General features: G+C 49.8%; 1 protein-coding gene across 1 annotated transcript in view; it reads left to right on the top strand.

Moving 5' to 3' along the window:
• The window catches only part of PCP4 (Purkinje cell protein 4), a 51,258-nt gene extending 25,766 nt beyond the window's left edge, over nucleotides 1–25,492 (top strand). The window contains exon 3 of the mRNA XM_037144643.2: nucleotides 25,091–25,492. Within this exon, the coding sequence (XP_037000538.1) occupies nucleotides 25,091–25,218 (128 nt within the window). The 3' untranslated portion in view covers nucleotides 25,219–25,492. The remainder of the gene's footprint in view (nucleotides 1–25,090) is intronic.
• The last annotated feature ends 1,607 nt before the right edge of the window (nucleotides 25,493–27,099 follow it).

The raw sequence follows: 27,099 nt of genomic DNA, 5'->3' as shown, positions 1-27,099 counted from the left end.
GGCCTCCGGACCATTTGGGGTGCTCTGTCATGAGTCTGAGCTGGGGCCTGAGCAAAACTCAGGTACTAGAATGTTCCTTTGTACTGTACGCATCTGCACTGTGCTCTCACCCAGCTGTCTCGGGTCACCTGTTAGGTAGGGTCAGGGTGGTGACCCCTGGGCTGAAGGGTCATTATATCAATAAGGAGAGGGTTTGGCGCCCAACAATGTCTTGATCAGAGGCAGCAGAGAGGGTGGGGGAGGAAATACGCTCTTTCAAGAGGCTTTCTTGATGCCCAGGGCTCTTCCTGTCCACTCTGTGTGACCCGGGGGAGGGGGGACTGCCTGCCACGTGGGAGCTTCCCTATTTCCCCAGGTCACAGAGTTGTATCCACGTCTTCACTGGAGCTCATTTCCTTAGAGCCTCAGAGCTTCGGAATCACGGGGCTTCATGGGGAAAGATTCCTGAGAACCCCCACGGCACCCATTCTCCAACCTTTTGTTCCCACAACTTCCTTTCAATGTTTAAAACTTCTCGAGAACCCCAGAGAAGTTTTGCTTATATTGGTTATATCCATAGATGGTTCTCGTATTCAAAATTAATATGGAGAAATTTTTAAAAGGTTTACTTGTTCGTTTATTAAAAACAAAATGATAAACCTATGGCTTGTTAACATAAGTAACATTTAGAAATGAAGAGTAATTATATCTTCTAAAACGGAAATAAAATTTTAGTGAAAGGGTAGCAATGCCTGACATGCCGATCTCTTTCATGTCCCTCTGGCTTCAGTCTGTCATAATATCATAGGCCATGAAGCTGGAAAATTCCACAGCCCACTCATGAGAGAATGAGATTAAAAAAGGCAAAATAAAAAAATAGGAGTATAAATGATCATTTTGGTTTTGAGCGCCCCCTCCCAGGAGGAGCCACCCCCAGGGTGCCTGGGCCACACTTTGGGGACTGATGCTCTAGTGGAACCTCCTGTGTACCCTCGGGGAGTCTGGAGATTGGGCAGGGGGATGCCCGAGAGGGACAGGGTCCCTCGTGTCAGATGTCTCTGTCCCTCAACCTTACCCTGGAGTCACATAGGTTATTCAAAGCATGTCTGTGTGCTCAGTGCCTTGCACCAAAGGGAATTATCAGCACTTACAGAAAGCATTACTTTCTGCCATTCCAAGCCATGGAACTTCTCTTAGTCAAAAATTGATCCATTCTAGTGAAAATGGAGTATGTCTCTTCTGGAGGTAGAAACAGTAATTGAAAGGAAAAATTCAAGATGCTATTGAAGCTCTTCTTTCTGTAACTGTAGATATCAGAGGATACTAATTTCTGAGTAGAAAAAGGGAAATTTAGAATTAGAGATTATTTGATAGAGAATAATCGTGCTATATAACTTCAGCTTATTATTAACATGTACCATAATTTCAGAGAAAACTGTGCATGTATGATACATGTAATGATATTTCATTATAATATTAAGTTTGTGTTTTTGCCTCTAAAAACGAACAAAGACAACAGCTAACAATAATCCAACAAATGCTGGGGTAAAGACTTCTAGAAGCAGTCTAAAAGACGTTTTTCTAAAAATCAAAGTTGCTTAATTTCTCATTCTTAACTTCCTGATATGAGGTGATGATCACCTTGAAATTTCTGTGTTAACCTAATATTACATTCCAGTGAAAATCAAATTATTTTACTCCGTTATCACAGGTGTCTGGAGAGATCTTTTAATGTATATTTCCTACCAATACAAATGGTGCTGCCGACAGGTGTTGAAGAGCAGGGACCCAGGAGAATAGAATCGTGTGAGGCACGGAACACGACAATGTGACAAGATTTGGATAGTAGTCAGTTCATCGTCAGTAGTCAATTAGTCCCAAATTTCATGAGTCATCTATAAGGCAAAGCGTTCTTATTTCAAATATAAATTTAATTTTGGTCTCCATTGAACACTTAAAGCATGAAGGTTACGGAGGGAATTATGAGCGTCTTGAAATGATAATTTGGATCACAGAAGACACAAGTCAGATACATTAAAACTCCAGAGGGATCTAAATTTCGGGGGGAGAGGGCTGCTGGAATTTTATTACATTAAATATATCTCAAGAGGGCCATTGGCTGGAAATCCAGAGTCTTGTTTTGGTTGCCATGGTATTTATTGACGTGAAATATGGCACGGATCTGCTCCAATTCCAGAATGCCCCTGCAATATGACATCTGTCCGCTCTGTACCCAGAATGCTTTTCCACTTTCCGGAGCACTAACCTCTGAAGACACCACACGGCAAATTCAGGTGTTTCGTTTTTTATCACATCTGCAGTTTGGAGAGAGGTTTCTCAGAAAGGTCAGGGTTATTATTATTTTTTAATTACAAATCAGTTCATTAGCATCTTGGTGGTTCAAAGATTTTCATTCCCATATGCGCAAAGCACCTTCGTTGCCTGATTAGTTTAAGCCAAGAAGTTCATTTGCTTCTGACACAACACCCTACTTGAGTGAAACAGCAGTTCACAGCTGCGGTTAAAGCTCATCTGCTGCGTTAAAATTGAACATGTCCACCGATACAGACAGAAATTTCTGCATGCGGAGTACACACCGCCCATCGTCCATTCGGAGACATTCAAAAGATTTGTTTGCATGACAGTTTGCTGGATGTCTTGATCTTGAAACCCATCCAGAGAGACCCCGAGAGTTACACTTTTTATGGACAGAAAAAGTAGAGAAATGCTGGAGGCTGAGTGGCTGCCGGGAGGCTTCTCCTCCGAAGGGAAGGTTTATGAATAACGAACCTCCGGCAGAGCCTGCTCTCGGAGCCTGGAGGCTTGCCCCGGCTAAATTGAATTTCTAAAACAGGAACGCGTTTCTCCTGACTTCATGAGCTGTGATACATGTGTTTCCAAAGAGCTCTGTCTGAAGGTGACTGGCCTAGATGTACCTGATTCCAGTGAAAGGATCCCCTGGAAGCCCAGCTGTCAGTAAATGCCCGGAAGGCAGCATTATTCTGAGCCGTCTGTGGGGCTCACGGCGGTTGTAGTTCCGTGGAGGGGTGAGGAGCTGATCAGACACTCAGGGATGGTATCGAATAGGTGTGCCTATTGTTTTGGAGAGCAGACTGTGGCTTGAGACGTTCCTAGTAGTTGTGGGGACATGCTAGGAGCACAGAGGTTCGTTTGCCTTGATATAAGTATGTGAATCTGAAATGTCGTTGGCCTGGGTACCCTCCCCTCCTTGTTTTGAATATAACCCAAACCATGGAAGTCTATCTCTCCTTCAGGTTGGAGGGCACACACGTGCACACACACTGTGCATTTATTTCTCTACTGTCGGGGTTGATCGAGAAGGGCCCGGTTTGTAGACAGGTAGATACATCACTATTATTACTCAGAGCACGGTTTTTCAAATATGAAATTAAATCCAATATTTATTCCCAAAGCACTTGACACCCTCCTCTTGGCTCTGGGTCCCCCAGTAGATGCTAACATTTTCCCCTTTGGTGCCTGGGTAGATACCTGATGACCTGTCAGTATCTACAAACTGACCTGGGCAGGTTTTGGCCTGGGACCCACCTTGCGATCACTGCTCCTTGGCTTGGGGAAGTGTGTGGGTGAGGCTTCATGTGGGTGGGTGGGAGACCAGCCTGGAGTAGAGGGAGCCATGGTGGGTCCAGGACCAGGGAGTGATGAGCGCTCACCACTGCCCCACTGTAGAGAGAAGGTCAATTCTGGTGCAAGGCTCGGCCAAGCTGCCCTTGCCCCTGAGTATGGAAGGTTGTGATGGAAGGCAAGAGGAGAGAATGCAGTTCTGAGAAAGGCTACAGAGGGCTCGTGCTGTGCATCTGTCTAAAGCACTGATGTGACTTGGTTCTGCTGCAGGAAGGGAACCACAGTCTGCAATGCAGTCCCTCGGCTCTTCCACAGGCCGTGTGCAGGCATCTGGGAGCCCGGGGTTTGTGAGCCTCTACCCCACACGGAGCATCTATGATGCCAGTTCTGCACCAGTCGAAGTAGGAGTGTAGGTGGGAACTTGGCGTCTTAAGCTAAGCCTCTTGGAAAAGAGAAACACAGAGTTTAGGATGTTGAGAGGCAACTTGTATTGGAAGCATGCTGTTTAAAATGTTCACAGCTATACCCGGCTATGGGAAAAGCACATCCCTACAGGGATTGATCTTTAGGGTGGGGGGGCCACCGTTCCCAGGCCAGGGAGCTGGACCCCTGCTCCTGTTGCGGCAATGAAGCTGTGAGCCTCAAGAAACCCAGGACTCGCCCCTGCTGGTGTATTGCGGGCATGGCCATGAATGCTGCAGCCGCATGAAGCTTTCGAGGCAAAAGGTCATAGAACCTTTGCTTCCACCTGGGTCTCTTGGCCTTTACTCTTCTTCTTTTTCCACATTTGAAGCAAGTAGGAAAAAAAATCAAAACAACAGTGAATGAGATACTAATGCGACTTTCAAATATTACTAGCAGGATATGTTTCTTGTGCCATTGGCCCAGGATACTCTAAAGAACCTGTATTCCAGAAGGGAGGTATAGGTCCCCGGGTTGCTTCTGGCTCTTGGTGCAGGTGGGAAAAAATAAGATTGCACTTGCTTATTAAAGCCAGACCATCAGGGTCTCCACATAAATCTGACCAATGGCCATGTCATTCAAGAGAGAGGATTCTGTGTGGGGGTCAGTTTAGGAATCCGAGCTGACAAGCACTTTATTACCCTCAGTGTTAGTTGTAAGAATGAGTTCTTTCTTCACCTTTAGGTTGAGCCTTCTAATAGCTGCAGTGGGCAGGGATACCTCGCATAAACACAGCACTTCTAACTAACTAAACATGCCCAAAACATTGTCAGTAGGAGTGCAGATTTGTACCCGCTCCTCCTTATAATTCTTCCAATCTGTATACATTGTATAATGGAAAATGCTCATGTGCATGACCTTTTGTGTGATTCCATTCCAGACTTGGAGGGTGCGTAGGGAGGCCATGCCAAGCAAAATTCCTCAGGAAATCAGGTGATTTGTCCAAGGTCACATCAATCAGAGGTGGAAAGCTTTGGTCATCTGAGGTCTAATCACGTCAGGTTGGCTTTGCTCATAGTCTCTCTGGGGGTCCCTCTTCTCTGGGGTCTTGGTTGTAAACTGGCAACGAGGGTGGGCTGTGGTCAGAGCCCATGGACTTGAACTATACCAACAGGCTTACATCTTGGGCAAGTGAAAACATAGTCTGAACAGCGCCATCATCCCATCAATTTTGTTAACCAGCCTTTGGCGAGGATGTGTGATCTCGGAGTTATTACAGGGAGAGCCATGTTGGTTTTCAAAACTAAAACATTAAAGCAATATGTTAATTTGTGGGCATATCCATATTTCCCCTTCCTTCCTTCCTTTTTTCTTTTTGAGATTAAACCCTGGATAACTTTAGACTAACTGAAGATAGAATTTTGTTCCCTATCACACGGAGAAGGCCCATATGCTTTAGCACCAAACTGAAATGATAAATTATGCTAAAAACGTGTCATTTAAGTTTTGTTAAGCCCATGAAGTAGATTTGTCGAGAAAATGACAATCTGACCCTTAGGAACCCTGCCCCAGGCAGGTGGCGATTTGGAATCTTTCGTATGCTGCTCATCAATTATTAGTATGGAAACACTATTTTTCAAGGGCTTGCAATCATTTGACCTTTTGTAAGTTGGTGAAACACACCGTTTTATTTATAGAATTAATTTGCACAGTGAGCAGCTTTTCAGAAGAGAGAAGCCACTGGAATTTCAGCCTGGCCGACGTGCTTTTCTATCAGTGGGCTCGTCTGCGATTGCTGAGGCGTGTGGACTTGCCAGTGGCTTTGGGAAAGGATGCTCTCGGTCCACAGAGTGAGCCTAATGGTCTTCAGAACCTGGACTCCCTTCTGAGGCGGGACCCGCTCTCCCACCAGAGTCGCACAGAGCAGAAGGTGCCTCGGGTCCCTGTGCCTGTCTCCGGGGCACTCTTCTGGCCACCACGGGACTTGCTTCAGACCCAAGGGCAGGAATCTCCCTGTGTCTCACAGGAAGGCTCTCAGCCAACGATTCTAGAACAGAGGGCTGGGGGAGAGCCGGGGGCCTGTCGTGAGCCCACTGGAGTCCCACTGGACACCCCAGACGGGTGTCTTCCAGCATTTAGTCAGTAACCCATTGGAGTTTCCCATCGATGCTAATTAACTGTGAGGATTTGGCTTCATTTGGACTGTTCAATCAATAAGAGGTGCTCTTTCAAGCCAAGTGCAATTTTTATTTTCTCCGAAGCAGGCTTCTCCTTGTTTTCAGGGAGGGGCCAGTTGTCTTACAGTTTTCAAGCTGAGAACCGACTAGCCCTGAATCCCCTTTAAAATGCTTTTTATTAAACAGTAGTTGGCACACAGCAAGGTGTTAGTGGCAGGTGTATAACACAGTGATGCCACCTTTGTTTACCCAGTGATGCGACCCCTACAGGAAGCCCAGTGGCCGTCTGTCACTGTGCAGAGTTGTCACGGCACCACTGCCTGTGTCCCCGCACTGCCCACCACTTCAGGATGCGATGGTGGGTTGTTCTGGTCCTGCTCAGACCTAGTCTCTCGGACTGGTGGCCTCACTGTGGCTTTGCTGCAGTGGCAGATGCCGCCCCCACTCGCTTTTTCGGGGAGTCAGGAGAGCAAACACGTGCCTTGGGCCACCAAGCCTCAGAGTTTGTCTCGAGATTGGAGCAGTTCCGCTCAGCCATGCGCTCTGGGAGATAGGACCCTCAGAGACTCCTGTCACTTTGTCCGATGGCGGCCTCCTTCCCTCGTCTGCCCTCTAACCCCAGCCCTCCATGCAGTGTCCTCAGGCTGGGCACGAACTGAGCCTGGGCCCTCCCGGGGGCCCCTGCCCATGTTGTCTGTTGTGAGGATGGCCCCTGATGGGCACCACACACCAACCTCTTTTTCAAAAGCAAACATGTATCCTTTCTTTCCTAATGCATAATTCCCCCCCCACCCTACCAGTACATTCCAAACTGCATCCTGGTTTAAGCACAGCAGATAGATAATTGGAAACTTCTTGGTATGAAAACTAATTTGAATTTAAATTTTTCTGAATAAGGGGCATAAAACCTCCCTGCCCTTCCTGGTTTTCTGTACTCTTTAATGGACTTGGTGAATATTCCCGGGTCGCTTTGAGTACTTGGTTGTAATTTTGTGTAGTTGCTGGCTTTGGGTCACCCTTTGTAGGGGATTAAAGATGGCTACTAAGTCTTTGGCCTGGGGGTCCAGAGTCCCCTCCAGCATTGCCGGTGCAGCCTGAAATGCTTCGGACTAACAGCACAATGCACAGTGGAGGCACACGACTTTCTGGGTCCAGATCTGGAGAAATTGGCAGCTTCCTGTTTTTCTTTCTGGGAGTACTTGCAGTGGGAGAAGACAGTTGTTACTTAAGAAGCCCGACTACCTTGAAGCCATCGTGCTCAGAGGAAGGCTGAGCTAGCCACCTGGAGCAGCTGCTGGAGAGATGCCCAGCCAGCCAACCACTGTGTTGGCTGCCCCTGCCTGGCTGGCTGGCAGATGGAAGAAGGACCCCCAGGTGATGCCAGCCCTGCAGCCATCTGGCTGCATCTGCGTGGGAGACTCCAGCAAAGGGTGTCCAGCTGAGCCCACCAACCTACAGAACTGGAAAGGAGAATTCTCCCCTCCCCTCTATTCCATTCTTGTGTTTAAGCTGCTAAACGCCGGAATTAGCCGTTCCACGGCAACAGCTAACTGGGACGTACGGACACCTCTCATCCTGCCACCGTGGGCCGGTCCCCCGCCTCTCACTGCACTGTAGCACATCCACAATTGTCTGTCTCTTCCTTGCTGGTTAGAATGCAATCTCTTGAGGTTATAGACCTTTAGGTCCTTAATAGCCAGAAAAGGGATGTTGCAAAACAGTATGGACTCCAGTTTTGCTTTGCTCATTGGTTCAATAAAGAAATATTTGCTGAGCACCTAACGGGGGCGAGGTCATAATCAGAGCTGGCGATGGGATATTTCCAAAGAGTGATGCTGGCTGGATAGAGTCGGCAGTCCTCGGTGGCGAATGCGTCAGTTGTGGTCCTGGCGGGAAATGGAGGCACAGGCCACCTGAGGAGTTCGAGGGGAGTTAGCCACACAAGGGACTGTTTGCAAAGGTATGTGCAGGGCTTAGGGACACCTACAAAGGATGGTATGTGTGGCACCTCGGCACCGGAAGCCAGAGCATGTGCGCTGCTGGGCGGGGGCGGGGATGGCCCGACAGGAGCTGCGTTCTTCTTTTGAAGGGCACACCTGAGCTTCGAGTGATGTTGCAGACTCTCAGGGTTGCTACGTTTGGCAAACCAAAATACAGGATGCCCAGTTAAATTCGGCATCAGATAAGCAAAAACCAAATTTTTTATAGTATAATTTTTTCCATGAACTATTTGGAGCATACTTTTACTACACATTTCTTCTTCTTTTTTTAATCTGAAATTCACATTTAACTGAACAGTCTGTATTTTATCTGGCAACCGTAGTGGAAAAGGAGGCAAGGGAATAAAGACTCAGATCTCTTTCCTTGTGTCTTCTGATTGCTTCTAGTACCACCCACTGGACAAACTCAAGCAAAGCTACAGCCCCACAATGAATAAAAGCAGGAAAATGGTGGGGGGGGGGCAGTGGCTTGGGAGGGGCAGAGTTGAACATTGCCCCAGTTCTCGTTCCGGGGCCTTGGGGCCAGGTCATCCTGGGCCGCTCTCAGTCGTCCCTGATTAAAAATTGTAGCCTTTGTACTTACTATAAGTGATTGTAGCTCTACCAAGACAGAGTAGGAATGATTTCTGTAAACAAATTCTGGATTGGTTTCAGAAAAAGAAAAGAGAAGAAACAAAGCAGCCCATCAATACCATCCTTTAATTTTAACTGTGTAGTATCATCGGTTTGCTTAATATTTTTAAAGAAAGGAAAACTGTCAGAGCTATTTTTGAAAGATGACGTAGTTGACATTCTTAGAGCAATTAGTCGGACCCTGGGAAGGTTAATGTGTGTGCCAGGTGTCAGTAAGCCCGCCGCCCCCCCGGCCCCCCTCAGGGGCATTCAGGTAGAAAAGGGGGGAGGCCAGAAACAGGGGTGGGGGTACTTCATAGGGATATAGCCAGGATGGGGAGGGTGGGGACAGAGCTGGACACAGTCTGAGGGGAAACCTTGCTGGAGCCCAAGCCAACTGGGAAACGGATAGGGGCGCAGGGCAGACAGGGTTCCCCTGAAAGTCAGGTTTATCAGAGCAGGAGGGAGGTGACAGCAGCTTCCAGCCTTCCGGGATTTGGCATCTCCAGGGACCAAATGGGGGTGGGGTGTGGTCATACGCCCTGTGGTGAGTGGAGCTGGAAGCCACACCTGGTCGCCCTGGGCACAGGAAAGGTGGGTGACCCCAGCTCCTCTGGGGAGGCCTCGCATAGCGGCTGCCTGGCCCGGGGCCTTCAGGGTTGATTGAAGACAGATGCAACTCTGAGCTGTTGCCAGCCAGCGGTCCAGGTAGGAAGGGTCGAAGGTGCTGCCTTGGGCCTGCAGTCCCCTGGAGAGGCAGCAGGGACCAGGTCTGCGGTCTCTTAGGTTCCCCTCGGGGTCCCCAGTTTCAGAAGCTGGAGTTAGACTTCAGACTGGTGACTGCAACATCAGATGCTTAGCCCTGGGCCCAGCAAGCTTCTCTTTCTCTAACTGAGGTGCCGCTGGGCCCCACCCCTTCAACCCTCCTTCCCCACACAGCCAGGAGCATTGCACTCTTGGGTGGTCAGTGAGGATGTCCCCTAAAGAAATGGGGCTTTGAGCCCCTTTAATCAGTATTGTGGGATCACCGAGTTTACAGTATAACTATTTATAAACTTTGCTGTCTCCAGCATTCATGAGAAGCATTTATGATTACTGTTTCTTTTTAAGAAATTGCCCCTTGTCAAATAAGAAGGTTAATAACTTGCACATGACTAGAGTTAATTTAGCAACACATTTAAAAATCATATTCTCCTTGAAGGTTACACACCTCCTCCCCCCAAAGGAGCTGAGCAGTAGGTGCTTCTTATCCACCCTCGGGAGTCTTTTGGGTTCTGGCCACGTCGTCCTGTTTCAGCTGCCACCTCCCTTTTTCCTGTTGGGAGTCGAGTGACCATTGATCAGCTGACATTTGTATTGATCCCGCAGACCCAGGTCTGGGCAGAGGCGGGGGGGATGGGCATACAGTGATATGGCCGCCCCCACAATGTTTACTGGAACATCCCAGTCATTTACGATCATGTGAAATGGAAGCCAGCTTCTATTTCTGTGCTGAGCTAGCGGTGCCTTGGGGATTTCTAAAGCGCACTGTCTCTCTACCACTCCGCCGTCTCAGCCCCTGAGGGGAACTGAACACTGAACGGCGCTGCGTTGGTTTGGAAAGCGCAGTCTCCTCGGACAGCAGAGAGATGCTTTCGTGGCGAGACACCCATGTTCTCACTCCAGCCTCCTCCTGTCACCATTGGCTCAGGGACCCAAGAGCGCCAGGCCCTGCCTTGGTACCGCAGACCTCCTGGCCCGCATGCAGAATCGCTAATGGCGCTGATCCCAACAAGACTGTGCACCCCGTGCCTCCCACCTTCTTTAGACTTAGGGTCTCAGAGTTTTAAAGCCAACGGCAGTCTGAGCGGATGTGCACCCACCCACACTATTTCCCGCCGGTCCCTAGAGAAAGTGTTTTCACAGTGGGCCGGGTCGTCAGAAGCAGTGCACAGAGATGCCTGTGGTGGATTACGGTGCCTTTCCCGGCCACGAATGTGCCCCGCATGTGCCTCCCAGTTAGTCATCCTCAATAGTTGTTTCCTGGGAGTCTCAGAAGGAAATGGAGAAACATTTAGAATCTAATTTTTTGCTGCGTTCATCCATGGATTAGCTGTCAGCACGCCGCCGCCTCCTCCCCAGCCTCACTTGGGCATTGTGGTCGATCGCTTTTAGGATCTTTATTTTTAGGCTGTTCCCCTGATGGCAGGGCCTCTGAGCCGGCCTGGCGGCTCAGGCAGGGAGCCACCTCCGATTCTGTTTGCCGTGGAGGGTGGGGGAAGGGCGAGTCCCCAGAGTTCTGCCTCCCTGCTCTGCCTTGATTTGGCCACTGGCCAGTGGCCAACCCCGGGATGAATCATCTCTTCTCTTTGGGTCCCGGTTCCTCCTCCCGGGATGGGGTTGTCTTCAGGCTCTTGCCTGGTTTCAGCACATTATGATTCTGTGTCTATCCATGTCCCGGGACACGATAAGATGCTGGATTCCTTTTGGGTTTATTTTCTGACAACATCGGGGAAATATGACCTGAATCCAAAGGAGAAATCTGATGCTGATTTTGGTGGAGGCAGTAGAGGGGAAAGAAGGTACAATGGACAGAATCTGAATCAGATTGTCATGGGCTGTGAACCTGTGATAACAACGAGTGTAACTGTTTCAACAAAATGGGGGGAAATAAGAAAATTCAGCCGTTCATCTACGTAAGCTGCATCTCAGTAACATGCATTCAATCTGGCAATGAGGCTGCACAGCCATGACTACCCCCTAGGCAAGGACAGGTGTGGACATTGGTCCGCTCACTGTGAGAACAAGAGGAAGTGGGTGGCCTCCCAGGGCCGAAATGGCCCCACCTGAGCACATTAGCGAGGCTGCAGCCAGCCCACCTGGTACCTCCGAGATTCAAATGCCTGTGGTTTTACAGCCAGACGGCATCCAGTTTTCTTTGGAAACTTTATAACCATTTGACATGTGGGGCTGGTCAATGCCACCTGGTGCCACACACTATGGGAACCGTGTCTGATGCTGCCAGCGTGTCCCCTCTCCAGTCTCATGGCAATTACATATTGAGTTACAGCTACTTCTTGGAACGTCCCACTTGCATTTTCTAAGAGCCCAGGACATAGATACCTTAAATTATGGCAACGTGTGGAGGAGTTGAACTATAATTTTGAAATTATGAGCCAGATTCATTTGTGCAAAGCTAGAACTGGGTCCTGGAAAGACATTGTGAGTTACCTGCAGATAAAATGTTCAGCCTTAGTCTGTTCACACATCTCAAAGTGGAACAAAACTGTAAAATACTGGCAATTTCATATGGGGGCTGAAAGGAGCCTCTCGGTCACTCTGGCCATCATGGCTGGCAGAATGTAACCCCTGGTGTGTACTCCTTCAGTTCAGCTGGAAACCACTGGAGCAAAAGGGCAGACGCTTCTACTCTCTAATGGATGATGCAGACCCTCCCCCAGCCTTCCACCTGCACGGGTTTCCTCCAGCAGCTCCTTGACCTCAGCCTCTATTAATGCTCCCTTGTGCTACCACAACCAGCCCTGGATATTTTTTATCATGGCTTAAATTTTTGATCTAGACTGAGATGCTTCTGAAATATCTACGGATAGAATGCTTTCAAGGGATGATAATGACAAGGCTGGTGCTTTGAAAAGTTGTTTTTCAAAAAACCTATTTCAAAATGGAATAATTTAGGATCATGTTGCCTGATGCTGGTAGTTTCTCTGTTTTAGGAATTCTTGCAATAAAATACCCTGCTTTATTTTTGGTCTGTAAGAACTTCTGGGCAGGTGGCTTTGCTGGACTGCGCAAAGGGCAGGTGCCAGGCTCTCGTGACACAAGGTCGCACAAGAGACCCAGGTCCAGTGGCGGTGATGGCTCAAGGGCCAGGCACAGCCCACGTCTGAATTCTTCTGAGCATCACAACTTTCCTACTTCCTCGGAAAGCACTCCTGACTCCCTTTCCTCTTGGAATCAGTCATCAGAATATTATTCTTGAATAATACAGAAACTAAAATGAAACTCGACTGTTAGCTAAGCCTGGGAATCTGGGGTACTCCATGTGGTTCAGCTGCCTCGTTCAGGTCTGCATAACTTTATTCCTTTTGTGGGTACTGGATTTGATTCTTCCTTTACGAATATGTAAACCCATCCTCTTGGTAAGTATAATAACAAAGCCCAAAGCTTAAAATGACTCACCCCTAAAAAGCTATTTCCAACAAATCAGTATGTACTTGGCCATGAGCTCTTAAAATAGTGTCAGTAAAAAACAACAGCAACAACAAACAAACAAATAGAAGCGACATATCTTTGCTGCAAACACACGGAAAGGGATGTGTATACTGAGGCTGTGGGCTGAGGAGAATGGGGGCACACATCTTCGTTTACGCAAAAATACAGGTTGACAAACAGAGGTGCCCACCTCCATGCAGAACCCAGCCCTGTCCTCAGGACATTCCGACATGTGCCCTTGGCTACGTTCAAAATGACTGAATTAAATTTAAAACAGGGAAGGCAGGGATGTCTGTAGTCTTGTCTATATCTGCTCTTTTCTCTTGTCATGCATGAAAAGGGTAGAGAGTGAAGTGAAGCACAGGATGCATGACGGGATGGGGACCCCAGGTTGGTGGCAGCCTGGAGTCCGAGGCTTTGAGCAGGAGTGAGCGGGACTCAGCCTGGCTGCAGCTGGAGCTGGCACGGACGTGGCTGTGGCTTTGTGTCACAGACCTCCTTTAAGGAGCCACTCAGAGCTTTGCACCCAAACTTGTGTTCTATACACAAGGGATACAACTGCCTGATAGTCATATGCATCTAAGAAAGCTCCTCACCTCCGAAAATCTGCAAAGGGAAACACCTGTCCTCCTGGATGGCAGGTGCAGGGCCGAGGAGCCAGACAGGAATGTGTCTGTGAGACAGCACAGACCCTGGGCTTGACTGCTGGTGGGGGTCCAGGGAGAATGCAGAGCCCCCTGCCAGGGCTGAAGCCCCAGTTCTGGCAGACCGCTGGAGACAGGCACCTTCACTGGGCAGTGCGCAGATGGCAAAGGGGAGGAGAGCCCACAGCCCCAGAGCTGGAGAACAGTGTCGGCCCCTCTCTCTTTCCTGCATGCAGATGATAACTTTTCAGTCCACACTGCTGCCTGCAGTCCTCGTCAGGCACAGAGCTGGACCAACATCCCGCGAGAGCTCAGGCCTCAGCTGGCTTTTCGTCTCACCAGCTTTTCTCCACCTTCTGCATGGAATCCTGGAATGCCTTCCATTGCCTTAGCTCCTTCCTTTCCCCTTGGGCCAAAGTCTCAGAGTGATGTGATGAGCTGCGTTAGAAACTCAAATGGTCTCAGATAAGGATTTCACGTTAATTAGGTGGATGAATATTGAATGCCCCTTTGAGGCAACTGGAAGGTGTCCTGTAATTGTGATTGCGTTTGAACTTATTTCTATTTAAAAACTGTGTGATTTTATAAAGTTCTCAATGGTGGTGAAATTGACAGAGTTTAATTCTTTAAAACTGGTATTTCAAAGTTTAGAAGCTGGGGCAAAAGCGAGTCCGAGAAGTTTGCACCCTCTGCAGTAGTAAAACCAGGGGATACAAAAGGAGGAAGAAAACTCAAGCTTTTCCAAAGGGATGTTTAAAGGGAGGAAAGAAGCGGACCTGGAGCAGAGTGAAGGGCACCCTCATACCCGCTCAAGGTCACGCCTACCCAGGAGCCGCCCCTTGCTCATGTTTGCTTCTAGATGTGTGAGCACTCGAAAAATTTCCTGCTTTCACAAGCCAGAAGGAGCAGATGTGGAGGGAGAAGCTGATGCCTCACGAGGAGAGAAAGGGTGACTCCAGTTAGGGAAGCCCGAGAGTGACAGTTGGCAAAGGTTACCAAGCACGTGGGAAATGTTTTTGTAAAACACCGAGATTTTAAAAACCAAGTGCTATAAAGAAATGGCCACCCACATCAGGAACTGGACAGACGTACATATCAGAAGGAAAAACATACATTTGTGAACCTAAAAATAAGAGGACTTTCAAAGGGACAGGCAATGAGCATTTTCTGAGATCAAAGAAACACTATCTATGAGGCCCTGATTCAGGCAGAGGCCCGAACAGCGTTCCCACGACCACACAAAAGCTGGGGAAGGGACAGGAAGGGAAGAACTGCACCCAGAGGAGGAAGGCGTTGCCGTCGGAGCAGACAGCCTACCGTGGTGGTGCTAGTCCTAAATAACGTGTTTGGTTTTCTGTTCAGTAGACCTCAGTCCTCTAGTCATCACATCTGCTTTCCTGTTAACTTTGCAAACAGTTCTTTGGGGCTCAGTGTTGCTTTAGGCCCAGGGGAAGGTTATTTTGCCCTGTTCTAACAGCCAAAGCCTCGAGGCATCAGGCGTGCGGGAGAGTTCTTCTGGGAGGGCAGCTCCAGCTCTGTTTTAAAGCAGCGCCATTTATTATTTTTTTACATAGTTAAGGGAGGAAAATGAAGCCATACTATGCACCTATGCACAGTGGCATAGAATTTGATCTTTGTTATCAGCTTGAAATGCAATGTTTTCAGATGAATGATGCGCTTATATGTGTAAGTAGATGAAGTTCATCTATAAGAAGCAAAAATCCTAAAGTAAAAACAACTTAAAAAATAAAGTTTATTTCTCTTTCATGTAAAAGCAATCTGGAGGTAGGTAGTTGAGGGAAGTCAGGATAGTTTCAAGGAGCACGAAGCATCTATATTAATGTCTTTTCATCCTCGGTGTAAGACTTCCAGCTTACGGTCCAGTGTGACTGCTTGGGCACCAGCCGTTCATTACACCTGCATTTCAACCATCAAGGAGCAGATAGAAACAAGAAAAAGGGGCAAAGGGCATCTGTTAGCTTTCTTTTAAGGAGATTTCTTTCTTTCTACCCACGTTGTATTGACCAGAGCGTAGTTGTGTAGCCACAACTAATAAGAGAAGGCTGCAAATGTTGTTCTTGGTAACCATGTGCTCAGTCCCGAGTCAGGGGTTTTATAACTAAAGCAAAAAAGGAGGTAAGTGGAGGTGATGAGCAGATGCAGCCACAGCGCATTTTTGCTCATGGAGTTTCTTGAGCACTTACATACCTGGCTGGCTTGCCTGGAGGGCTGGTCTGCAATGTTAGATGGTTCATTCGTTCTCACTCCCCGTTCAGCTCGACACTGTTTTCCTGGGCAGAGTTGTGAAGGGCAAACAGTGTCTTTATTGGGTGGTTGGTTGCTAGGGAATTTAGCCACTGATTTTTGAGCTTAATATGTTATTTTCACCCGGAGAGGGGTCTCATTTATTGACTTTCATTCAAGTTATTCTCCAGTAAGTGCCGCCTGCGAGTGGACCCCTGAAGACACAGGGTTGTGCCTTTCCTTATGTATTGTGGCATCCCCGTCCCCCATCAGTCCCCATGGAAGGTAGACGTGCCCAAAGGAGATGGTGGTGCCAGCTACAGAACCCACTCTGGCTCCAGGGACAGGGGTTTCCAGGCCATCAGCCCCTCACAGAATTCCTAGAAGGCAGAGAACCAGCCAGGGGAAGCACTCCACCACTCCTTAGGTCATTCCGGCAGAAGTCACTGCCGCTGTCACTCACTGACAGGCACGTGGCGTCAGGCACAAGTCAGCCGACACCCCTGAGGCTGCTGCAGGGAAACCCACTGTCTCTGCCTGCGAGCTGGTGGGATCTTCCTGTTCTTGGCCACCATCCATGGGATCACTTCTGCCTTTTTATGATCCTGCCTCGGTCCCTAAGCTTCAGAGGCTGAATTCTACTCCCAGGACATTTGGGAATGAATTTCCTCCAGGCTCTCAGCCTCTGCACTGGAGGAGCTGGAAGGAGAGCGTGTGGGGTGAGCCAGTCTGCATGCCACCATCTCAGGAAGTAACCTTGCCCTTGTAATTGCCCTCTACACAGGACAACATGGGCCAGTGCACTTCCTCCCCGTGCCCCTCTGAACACCCCGAGAGGGAAACAAACCTGGATGCATTATCATCCCAATTGCAAACACAGGAGAAGGACGTGAACCTCAGAAATGTGCATCTGACAGCACTTGAGCATTGGAACTTGAATGAGAGCCTTCCTTAGCACCCCTGTGTCTATCATACCTCATCTGCCTCGAAAATGTAGGCATTGGGGCTCATGTTATATGGTAAATTGTGTCACCCCCAAAATTTGGGTGTTGAAGCCCCAACCATGTGGTGTTTCAGAATGCGGCTTGTTTTGGAGATAGCGTCTTTACAGACATGATTAAATTAAGACGAGGCTGTTATGGTGGCTTCGAACTTAATGTAACTAACTGGGTTCTCATCAGAGGAGGAGGTTAGGATATAGACACACACAGAGCAATGACCATGTGAGGACACAGAGAGTGACAACCAACCGTCTAGGCATCAGGGTGAGAGGCCTGTCAGAAAGAACCAACCCTGCTGAACGTGGGCTTCCAGCCCCCGGAGCTTCAGGGAATTGTGTTTCTGTTGTCTGAGCTGCCCAGCCTGTGGTCCATCGTCACAGCAGCTTGTTCTGACGAATACAACTAGGAACCGGTTCTGTTTTTCTGATAGAAAAATTCTGGGCTAGTGCTCAGGCAGCCGTGTTGGACCATGGGGTGGTCTAACCCCACGGGTGGGAGCACCGTCCATACGGCCACTGTCTTTTTTGTTCTCTTAATGAACTTGGGGAAAAGTCTGGTCTTAGCAGTGCTCATTCTTTTCCATGGATTCTTTTTATGACCTCAATACAATAGCTGGGGACCCATTTTGTAAAATGAGGGGCATGTAGGTAGTGACAAGAGAACCGGAACAATCAGAAGGTGGAGACCCAGAGGAGCTGGGGGTACGCTATCGCCTTCAGCCAGACAAACCCAGCTCTGCATTAATCAAAGCCCGATGTGGACAGAGGACACCGTGGGGGTCAGAGTGCCTCTATTTTAAGGCAAAAGAGAATTTTTCTCTCTTGGAAAAAGCTGTGAGCACCCAGGAAGGTGCAAACCTGTTAAATGGAAAGTTAGCAGAAATGGGAATTGCGTTTTTACTTAATGTGAGAGCACTTTAGAAGCAGAAAGCCCCCTTGCCGGAGGCTGCTAATGCCCGACCCTGCTCGTTAATCTCTGCTGCTTAGCAAAGACCTGGAAAATTGCAACTCTCCGCACCAGCAGCCCCCGTCTGATAAATCCCGAGCTGGCAGGCAGGAGCAAGACCTGGCTCGGAGCTGGACCTGGGCGGCTTGCTGGACGCCCACCCTCCGTCCAGCCTAGTGGGTGGGGGGCTGCTGGAACCCCAGAACAATTAACCGGCAGTGATGCCGTGTTCTCCTTCGTTTGCTGCTTCTTAAAAGAACCTGTTGTTTTTGCTTTTTACTGGCATTTCGTCAAACGAATGCTCTACGCCGGCATCGCTTGGTACCAGGCCTGTAAATTCACTTTTATAATTTTTTTCTCTTGGGAAGGATTGGCCTTTTCTCTAACACTAGAGGCCTTGTTCTCTGGGTTTGTTTCAATCCAACGCGAGGCTTAAGGGATAGAAATTCCAATCCTTACTGGATTTTCTCACTGGTCTCTCCCCGTTCCTTGCCTCCAGGGCTGGGGCTGGGACTTTCTGAAGGAAGTCACATGGGCTCTCCTGGGCCACGGGTGGCCCTCGTGTGGGGAGGAGGGTAGGCACTCTGCTCAGAGGCCAGGGGCAAGCACTGTGTCCATTACCTTCCGTGTGTCAACACCAGTGACAACTATTAATTCCTTCCAAGTTAATATTACACTTGGAAGAAGGTAGGACATTCTGAGAACCTGGCATTCTAACGCCACGTTTGCAAGGCATACTTAAGTTAGATGACTGTTATTTCTTGATGGCGTGCAAACTGCTAGGTCCTTTTATAGTCTGCTCTGTGCCTCCTAATCAGGCGACTCCTACTGAGGACAATTATATCCCAATTTACTGCTTAGGCACAGATTTCTGATCTAAGGGTTAGACCTTAGGAGGTAATTTGCTTCCATAAAATAAACCTTAAAATATGAAGAGTTATAAATACACAAACAAAGGCCTTTATCACTCTGTGTGTGGGGGGGCTGTTTGTATGGACAAGCCCCTGTGTTCATGGCTTATTGCTATAGGCAGTGACTTTACATCATCATACACAGTAACTTATATATCTGAGTTCCTTTGATCAGCGTGGAGGTTAGTTGGCTGTATTTTGGAAGGATGTGAGTTTCAAACTTTTTTTTTATTATGTCTTGGGCTGTTCAGGATCTATGAATATCTCTGGTTTGTCTTCGATGACTGTGTGTCTGGGGTTTTTTTTTTAAAGATTTTGTTTATTTAATTTTAGAGAAAGGGAGGAACATAAGGAGAGAAACATCAGTGTGTAGATACCTCTCGTGCACCCCCTACTGGGGACCTGACCTGGTCTGCAACCCAGGCATGTACCTTGACTGGGAATCAAACTGGTGACACTTTGGTTCACAGTCTGGTGCTCAGTCCACTGAGCTACACCAGCCAGGGCAATGTCTGTTAATTTTAAAGAATTTATTCTAATTGCTTAGAGTCTGCCACTTAGATTGGGAGTACTTAAATCAAGAATAATTTTTTTCAAAAACTGTTGTTTCCTGTTGATGAGGGGCTCCTGGCGCCTCCCCCCACCCCCACACGGGCAGGTGGGTCACAGGCCGGCTGTGGGTAACGATGTCTCCGTCTCACAGGTCTCCTGCCCTGAGGCCCCTACCTGACCGGCCCTAACACGCAGTCTGCTGCTGATCAGTCCACTTCCTTTTTGGAATTTTTGAAATTCCATTGCTCCTTGGTGCCTGTACCTTTTCGTTTTCCAGTTCCCCCAGGAGAGCAGGGGCCTGGGTTTGCTCTCTGCTCTTTCCCAATCCCTAGCTAAGCAATGGGCTCTTAGCTGGCACTGCAGACCATTGACCAAACCTCAAAATCGGGTGGCAATCCTCCTGGAGCGCCTGGTGAACAGGCGGATTTCACAGACTGGTTGACCACGCCACGTGTTTGGACTCAGACTGTGTGGAAGATTGCTTCTCACCCTGAGTAACGCAAACTGGTCCACACTGAAGGCCGTCATCTTTGCCTCTGTCTAAGGGGCTAAAAGTAACAGGGTACAAAGCAAGACTTGAATCCTGAATCTGCCCTCAGCCAGCATTTACCAGTGCAATCCAGGGTGACCTACCTTGTCCTCCGTGTACCTTTCTAAAAGAGGGACAATGGACATTCCCTGCAGCTCTCATGAATGGTTGCAGAAGCCAGACAAGGCAAAGAATACAAGCTACTTAAAAATCTGTTGATCCCCAATGTTAGGTTAGGTCCTGGTATATGTCCTCCACAATCCACAGGCAGAAGCCCTGACCCACAGGCCCTCAGCATGGAGCTGTGTTTGGAGACAGGGCCTTTAAAGAGGGAAGTCGGTTGAAACAAGGTCATTCGGGTGAGTCCTAATCCAATCTGACTGGCGTCCTTATGAGAAAATAAAGACACCAGACCATGAGAGGACAAAGCAAGAAGATGCTGTCTGCAAGCCAGAGAGAGAGGCTTCAGGAAAACCAACCTTTCCCATGCACTGCCCTTGGACTTGCAGCCTCCAGACTGTGGGAGAATGTCTGTTGGTTAAGCTCCTGGTCAGTGGTACTTTGCAGCTGCTCATAAGAACAGGCTGGCGGGTAGCGGGCTGATGGGATAACTACTACTCTAGCGCGAGACTCTGCGTTTCTCAGAATAGATGCTTGCAAACGGGCTGGGAGTGTGGCAACCCATTCCCTTTTGATGCGGTTTCATGATGATGTTGGAGGCTCGTAATGTTCATTTGGAATTGTCTTCAGCTGGTAGTAGTCCCTTCCCTCCCTATCCATGACCCTCTCTTTTACATTAGCTGGGAAACTCTCTGTAGAAGAAAATCCACTGAAGTCCACAAGGAGGGGGGATGGATTCAACCAGCTCAGTATTGGTGGCTGTTATTATAGTGGCATCCTTAGGAGGGGCCACCAGACCTTTCTCTGGTGACATAATACAATACCAAATAGCAGGGCCCCTTCCTGGCTCAGTTTCTGCAACAGAAAGAAGCAAATATTCCAGGGGAAGAGCATCAGAAGTATCTGCAGTCAATCGGAACAGGACTGGGGTCCTTCCTGGAGGGGAGGTCGTGGCAGAACTGGACCACGAGACCTCCTGAGACTCGGGGCCCTCCTTTCTTCACCGTGCCCGGCTCCCTGGCAGAGCCCCGGGCTGGGTGTTGTTAGTTGGATGAAGTTTCTGCCCTGGGAGAGCAGTCTAATTGTGTGGGACCGTTCTGCAGCTGCACTCTCTGTTCTGAGAGAGAGAGAGGCCGGGGGAGAAGATAGACAGGCACATGGAGGATGGGTACAGGGCGGGTAGGTAATGTCAGCTGCTCAGCCTGATGGATTCTCCGCCTCGGTTCCTCAGACTGCCCCCTATCTTTGAGAACAAGTATTTCAGGGAGCGGACCTGGTAGAGTTTGGGTCAGCCCCGAAAGGCTTGGCGCAGGCCCTGACCCCCCAGGCACATGTGACATTACAGTTATGGATTCTTCTTACCCCTGAGCTCCAAGGTCAGGAAGTCAGGTCTCCTTTTTCTCCGGGGGAGGGAGTGAGCACCGGCTGTTCATATTAAACCCGCTAATTGGTACGAGGACTCTCTTGACCATTATCCTGCTTGGCTTCAGGATTTCTTCAAGGGGGATACATAGAAATGAAGAAATTCCAGACCCTGAGGCAGAAACGAATAATGACTGTGAAAGACCGGGCAGTGCACAGACCATTCCGGTGAAATGCTGCCTGTTTGCTGAGACTGACAAGAAGCTGCAGCTGGGAGCAGGGTGCCCATACAGTCTGCCCACCTCAGGCAGCGGGACCCTAAATTAAAACATCAGGTGGCACCCTCGCAGGCCTCCTGATGAAGCCCCAAGAGAGGGACGAGGACAGGGCTGCACAGCCACCTGGAAGCGACTGCGAACTGAGACCTGCTGTCTGCCCTGCGGAGAGGCCCGGGAGCGCTGAGTGCAGCCAGTTCTGGCGGCTGGGCCCCTCCTCCTGCACTGGCCCAGGGGTGTCATCACAGGCCCTCTGAGTCCTGGGCGGCAGGGGTCTTTAGTCAGGCACAGCCTTTGGGTGTCGTCTCCACGCTCTGTGTGGCTGAGCCAGGGTCAACCGGTCTCAAAGCGATTGCCCCACGAAGGACCATGATGAGGGGTGAGGGGATGGAGCACACCCCGTGGAGAGCACCCATCCCAGCACCCATCTGGTTCCCAGCAGGCATCTTCTCTCTGGGTTTCAGCAGCAGAAGGGGTCCCTGGTGCTGTGGGTCGGCAGCACCCTGCCTCTGTGTCTCTGAGTGGCAGTGAGGACAGGAGGCTCCCAAAGGGCCACCTTCAACCCTCCCATTGTGGCCGTCCCTGCCATCCCAGATGGGGAGCCGGGGCGGCAACTCCATGACTGGAGTTAGTGCCAGGCCTGAGGCTCTGCGAGCTGGGACCTGGCTGCGGTCCCTCCAGGTCACATCCTTTGTCGTCCCCTGATGCTCCTGCTGAGCCTGGGTGCTCAGAGCCGTGCTTTTCCAGGTCCCAGGACCCCTGTGGTGCTAAATCTGACTAGCTGTCCCTTCTCCATCACACTCTGGGTCCCCCTCCTCTGCCTTGCCTGTCCCCGGCTAGTGCAGCAGAACGAGGAACAACACAGACTGTCCCCAGGGAGCACTTGGCTTCAAAGTTAATGGAGTGTAAGGATTCTTGAAATATTAGTGGTTTGCTTTTTTAAGCACTCTAATATTTTTTTCAAATGAGGCAAGAATCTATACATCACTTCTGGCTGAAGATATTAGTTAGATATAATTGTGAAATTTGTTTTTATGGTCTGTCCTTACTGTCTCATTAAATACTCCCTAAATATACATAATTTCCTGCATTTTCATTTATCAGTTGTCAAGAAAAATATTGCTATTTTCTTTTGTTATTATAAAAGGAAAAAGATGAATCAGGCCCTTCCGAAAACTGCGGGCTGCCGCAACATTTTGCATCTAGGACGAAGTCTCCCATTTCTTTCTGAATCAGAGCGAGTTTGTCCTTGCTGCAACTGTGGTCCAGCAGACACAAGGGGTCCTCAGAGGGGAGGAGCCCGGGGACCCTAAATCATCTGGAGAGGGTGACGGTTCCCAGCGTGAAGGTGCTGCCCTCACCAATGTTTCTCATACTGAAGGCTTGGCTGCAGTTTCAGGTTGGCCGGGCACTCGCTCTCTGGTCTCAGCTCCTGTGCTCCCAGTCACGGAGCATTTTATTTTATTTCTTGTAAATTTTATTTATCATTATTATTTTAAATTACTTTGTTGTTGTTCCATTTCATGGAGCATTTTTAACGCATGGAGTTGGGGCTCAGGGATCTCCGGCCGCTGCGGGGGTCTGACCCCTGAGGAGATGCCCCGAAGGAAGGGCCCCTGAAGTGCCCATCGGAGAGGGAACCCTGGTACAGGAGACAGCCCAGGCATCACCTGGGTGCTCACGGGTTAAACTAACGGCCCCCAAACAGTCCCTGGACAACGGCGGACTCGAAAGCTCCAGCAAATCTGGGATAGAGGAAAACAATTCTGCTGATTTAGGTCACGGAGCGATTGGCCGGCAAGGCTTGCAAAGCTGTGTCCTCTGCTCCCAGACGGAGATGTGAGTACGGAGCTCTCGGCAGAAGCTGCTTAAAAGTCTCTGGGAAAATCGAGGGGAGGCCGTTCCACGGGCTGTGGAGGCCGCGTCTCTCGACCAGACACATCTGTAATAAGGGCGTGTGTGTGTGTGTATCAGTGTGTAAAATAGATATAAATCCCCATCTTCTATCACCTGCTTATCTATTTAACTGATCACTTATCTCTTATGGATCTATTGATCGATCTATCGATCTGCATCTGAGACAGAGATAGAGAACAGAGGGAGCAGGAGAGACCAGCCTGCCTCACTCTCAGCCATCCCAGCACCCCGTGCCCCTGTGCTGCCTAAATGTCACCATTCCCAGTCACCGTGAGAGGAAGGGGACAAACCAGACTCACGTGGGTTAAACGCTGCACTCATGCAGCCTGGTGACAAAGTCAGGAATAGAGCCCTGTCCCTGTCCTGCCTCCCCGACCCCCCAACTTGGGGCTTTCTATCCTGCCTCAGTGTCCCCGATTCTCCCGTCCTCAGTCTGGATGTGCCCCTCCCACTGCCAGGCTCCGGGTGCAAGGCCAGGTGGCAGAGAGGCCATGGACTTGGTGCCAAGGGGTGGGTCCGTCTCCAGCTCTGCCATCAGCTAACTGCAGACCCTGTTTGTACTTCATCTGCAGACAAAGGAGCTGATTCTCAGCCCCTAATGCATCACAGAGCCACTTGAGAGCCTTTTAGAAAAGGGGGCTGTCGGGTCCCCACCCCCAGTGACAACATTATTGAACTTGGTCTCACTCTCTGGAGCCCTCCCCACTGCGGCTGTGTGAAGAGGGAGCCCCAAGTCTGGGGTGGGCTCGGGTCTGTATTTAAACAAACAAGGGTGACTTTCGTGGCTCTGATGATCAGCTTTCACTGGACTGAGGGGTTTTAAAGGTTCTTCCCTTCTCAGATTAAAGCATTTTATTTATTTATTTGTTTTTAGTATTTGGTGAGACCGTGGCCAGTGCTCGGTTCGGTGCACAGCACCAAGGGACACCAGCTCATGTTTTTACTTTGATTTGGCTTCTCTTGTGTTTTCAACCATCATCACCCTGTGAAGTATCCAAGTGTTTCTGTCTCAGCAAACAAATTGCTAAGCCGGCCTAGCTGGAACCAAATGTTAAGACTTGTGAAAGCGGCCTCATTGTGAAGGTCAAATGGTAACATCTATTTGTGACCATGATACAAACAGAAGCCTTAATTCAATAAACAAATCTCATTGGCCGGGGAAGTTTGCACAGAGACTCAATGATTTTAACTCGGAGCTGCTGTGAATAGCAACTCTCATTGGGTTAATATCTGTAGCAGCATTTCAACTGCGTCTACATAAAATGCGGGAGAAAGTAACAGCACAGCTGATACGTTTAACACGATATGTAAAATACGAACACGAGGAACAGGCAACCACGTACAGAAAGTGTCTGAAATGTTGCGATGGTTCCTTGAGATTCCTCATCCCGGGCAGGTGTGGAGTTCAGGCAGCTAGAAGACAGCCGATTTGGGTGGGGGTCAGAACACACACCCCTGGGCTTCACTTCGCAGACTAGGTCTCGTGCTGGGGACGGTAAGTGCCTCCCGGTGGCCGGGGGCCTGGGCTCTTCTGAATCTGTTGTCTGGTTTCCTGCTTGCTTTCAGCTCAGGGGTTGCCTTATGTCTGTGTTTTCCTTGCTGCAGATGGGCAGAAGAAAGTTCAAGAAGAGTTTGACATCGACATGGATGCGCCAGAGACAGAACGCGCGGCGGTGGCCATTCAGTCCCAGTTCAGAAAATTCCAGAAGAAGAAGGCTGGGTCCCAGTCCTAGCAGGGGAGCCCCTTCCTAGTTGGCCAGAAGACACCGAGTGCAGCCACCATCTGTCGAGAAACTAAAGTAACCCCCCTAGAGAGGAATCGCCTGCCCACTGCCCACACGCACAGCAGTCCCATATTGCATGTACAGAGACCCCACACTCCTCCCTCTTAGCAAGGTGTAGACAGCGCGGCTGTGAGCAGCTTCGTGTCTGTGTCATCCCCAACGTCACCCGGCCTGTGCAACTACTTCCCCTGCCATTGTAATAAAATGGAGTGAAGACGCGTGACTCAAGTGTCTGCCTCTATCTCTGTCTTTCTGTTGACTTGGGACGTGCCCGCTGTTAAAGGCCTGCAAACTGGGTGTCTCTTCTTTCCTTAAGGTTAGAGCTGAAACACCACGGCGCCTCTGTCAGGAGCTATTCTGTGGAGGCCGAGGCCCATTCTCAGCCTACCGGTCCCCTCTAAGGAGTCCTAACTTGCTCGCCAGCAATCACAATGCATTTTCTGCTTATGATGGGATTAGAGCGCTGCATTCTGGGGCACCAAAGATCAGAAGTTTCGCTGGGGGATTAGGACTCATCCAGAAGAGTGAGAAGAGGGGGTCGATGCATTTGCATTTGGCACCTGTCACTCAGGGTGGCTCAGCAGGTGCTTTTCAGGACTCACACAGGGTACCACTGATGAGGGTACCCCTCCCACTCACCTGCAGTGCTCTGCACCTGTGAGGCTCCGGGGGCAGGTGGTTCTCCCATCTCCCCCACCTCTCCGAGCTCCGCACACTGATTCAATACCTGTTCGGGTTGTTTACCACCACCTGCAATTTGGAGAAGCTGCCTGGCCTCTCTCCAACCCCATCTCCGCCCCTGCAGACCTCACAGGTAAGCAGCTTTGCACACCTCATCTCACAGGGCTCCACAGGCAGCCGGGAGAGGTCCACCGTGTAGGGAGGACGGAGTCAAAGGCTGGGGGCTGTGTGTGTGCCTGCTTTGGGGCCCCATGTGGCAGGATCCCCCAGCCCTGAGCGTCTGGCTGTTGTTTGAGCTCCGCCACAGGCGGACCCCTGTGGGAGTTGCATCTCAGCTTCAGCACCCCGAGAGGCTCCATGACAACACAGTGTACAACCGTGGGGCATCCGATTTGTTCCCTTTGCCAGCTCCTCAACCAAGGACCCAGGTATTGGGGTAACATGATGGGAAGAGGGTGCAGGTATACAGCGTGGCGGAAGCCACGGGCAGCGTGCAAGGCAAGGCCTGGGGCAGAGGCCAGGCCGCTCCTGGCAGAAGGAAGGGCACGCCTGGGAGGATGAATCAAAAGTCCATATGAGAGTATATCTGTTGTTTGGTGTAAGGGGATCTCTCCTGTTAGAGACGGTGGGGGAGGGGGCAGAGCTCTGGGTTCCTCCGATGGGTGTTTAATCAGAGAAACCTACATAGAATCACTTGGGCACTAAGAATCGCCCCAGCAATAGGGACCAGCCAGGGCTCCCTGGGTACCTGGTGGCCTGTGGTCCCCACTGAAGAGGACAGCAGGTTGAGGGGACACTCCATAGAGAGTTTCCTGAGATGGGGACCGTACAAATGCCACACGCATTAGAAAGGCCGTGAGGTAGTGTTCTTTGGAAGGAGCTCCCTAAGTCCGGACGGAGAGGAAGCTGGGAACAAAACAAGTGCTTACGTAATTCGGACGAATTCCCTCCACGCCCTGTGTTCCCAGCACCCCATTGTTCCTCGTCCTCTGAGCATTTCACGGAAGGGAAGCAGGGCCTCCCTTACTGGGTGTGCCTGGCCCCTACGTCTCACTCTCCCCCTGCTCCGCCCCATCTGGAAGCAGGTCTGGTTTTACGGTGAGGTTGCTCCCCCTAGGGGGACTGTCCCTGCAAAGCAGGAGATCCTGG

The sequence above is a fragment of the Artibeus jamaicensis genome, unplaced genomic scaffold (genome assembly GCF_021234435.1).
Source record: "Artibeus jamaicensis isolate MK-2021 breed Jamaican fruit bat unplaced genomic scaffold, CSHL_Jam_final scaffold_474, whole genome shotgun sequence".
NCBI lineage: Eukaryota > Metazoa > Chordata > Mammalia > Chiroptera > Phyllostomidae > Artibeus > Artibeus jamaicensis.
Note: the sequence above shows the minus strand (reverse complement) of the source record. Positions and strands in the feature narration are given on the sequence as shown.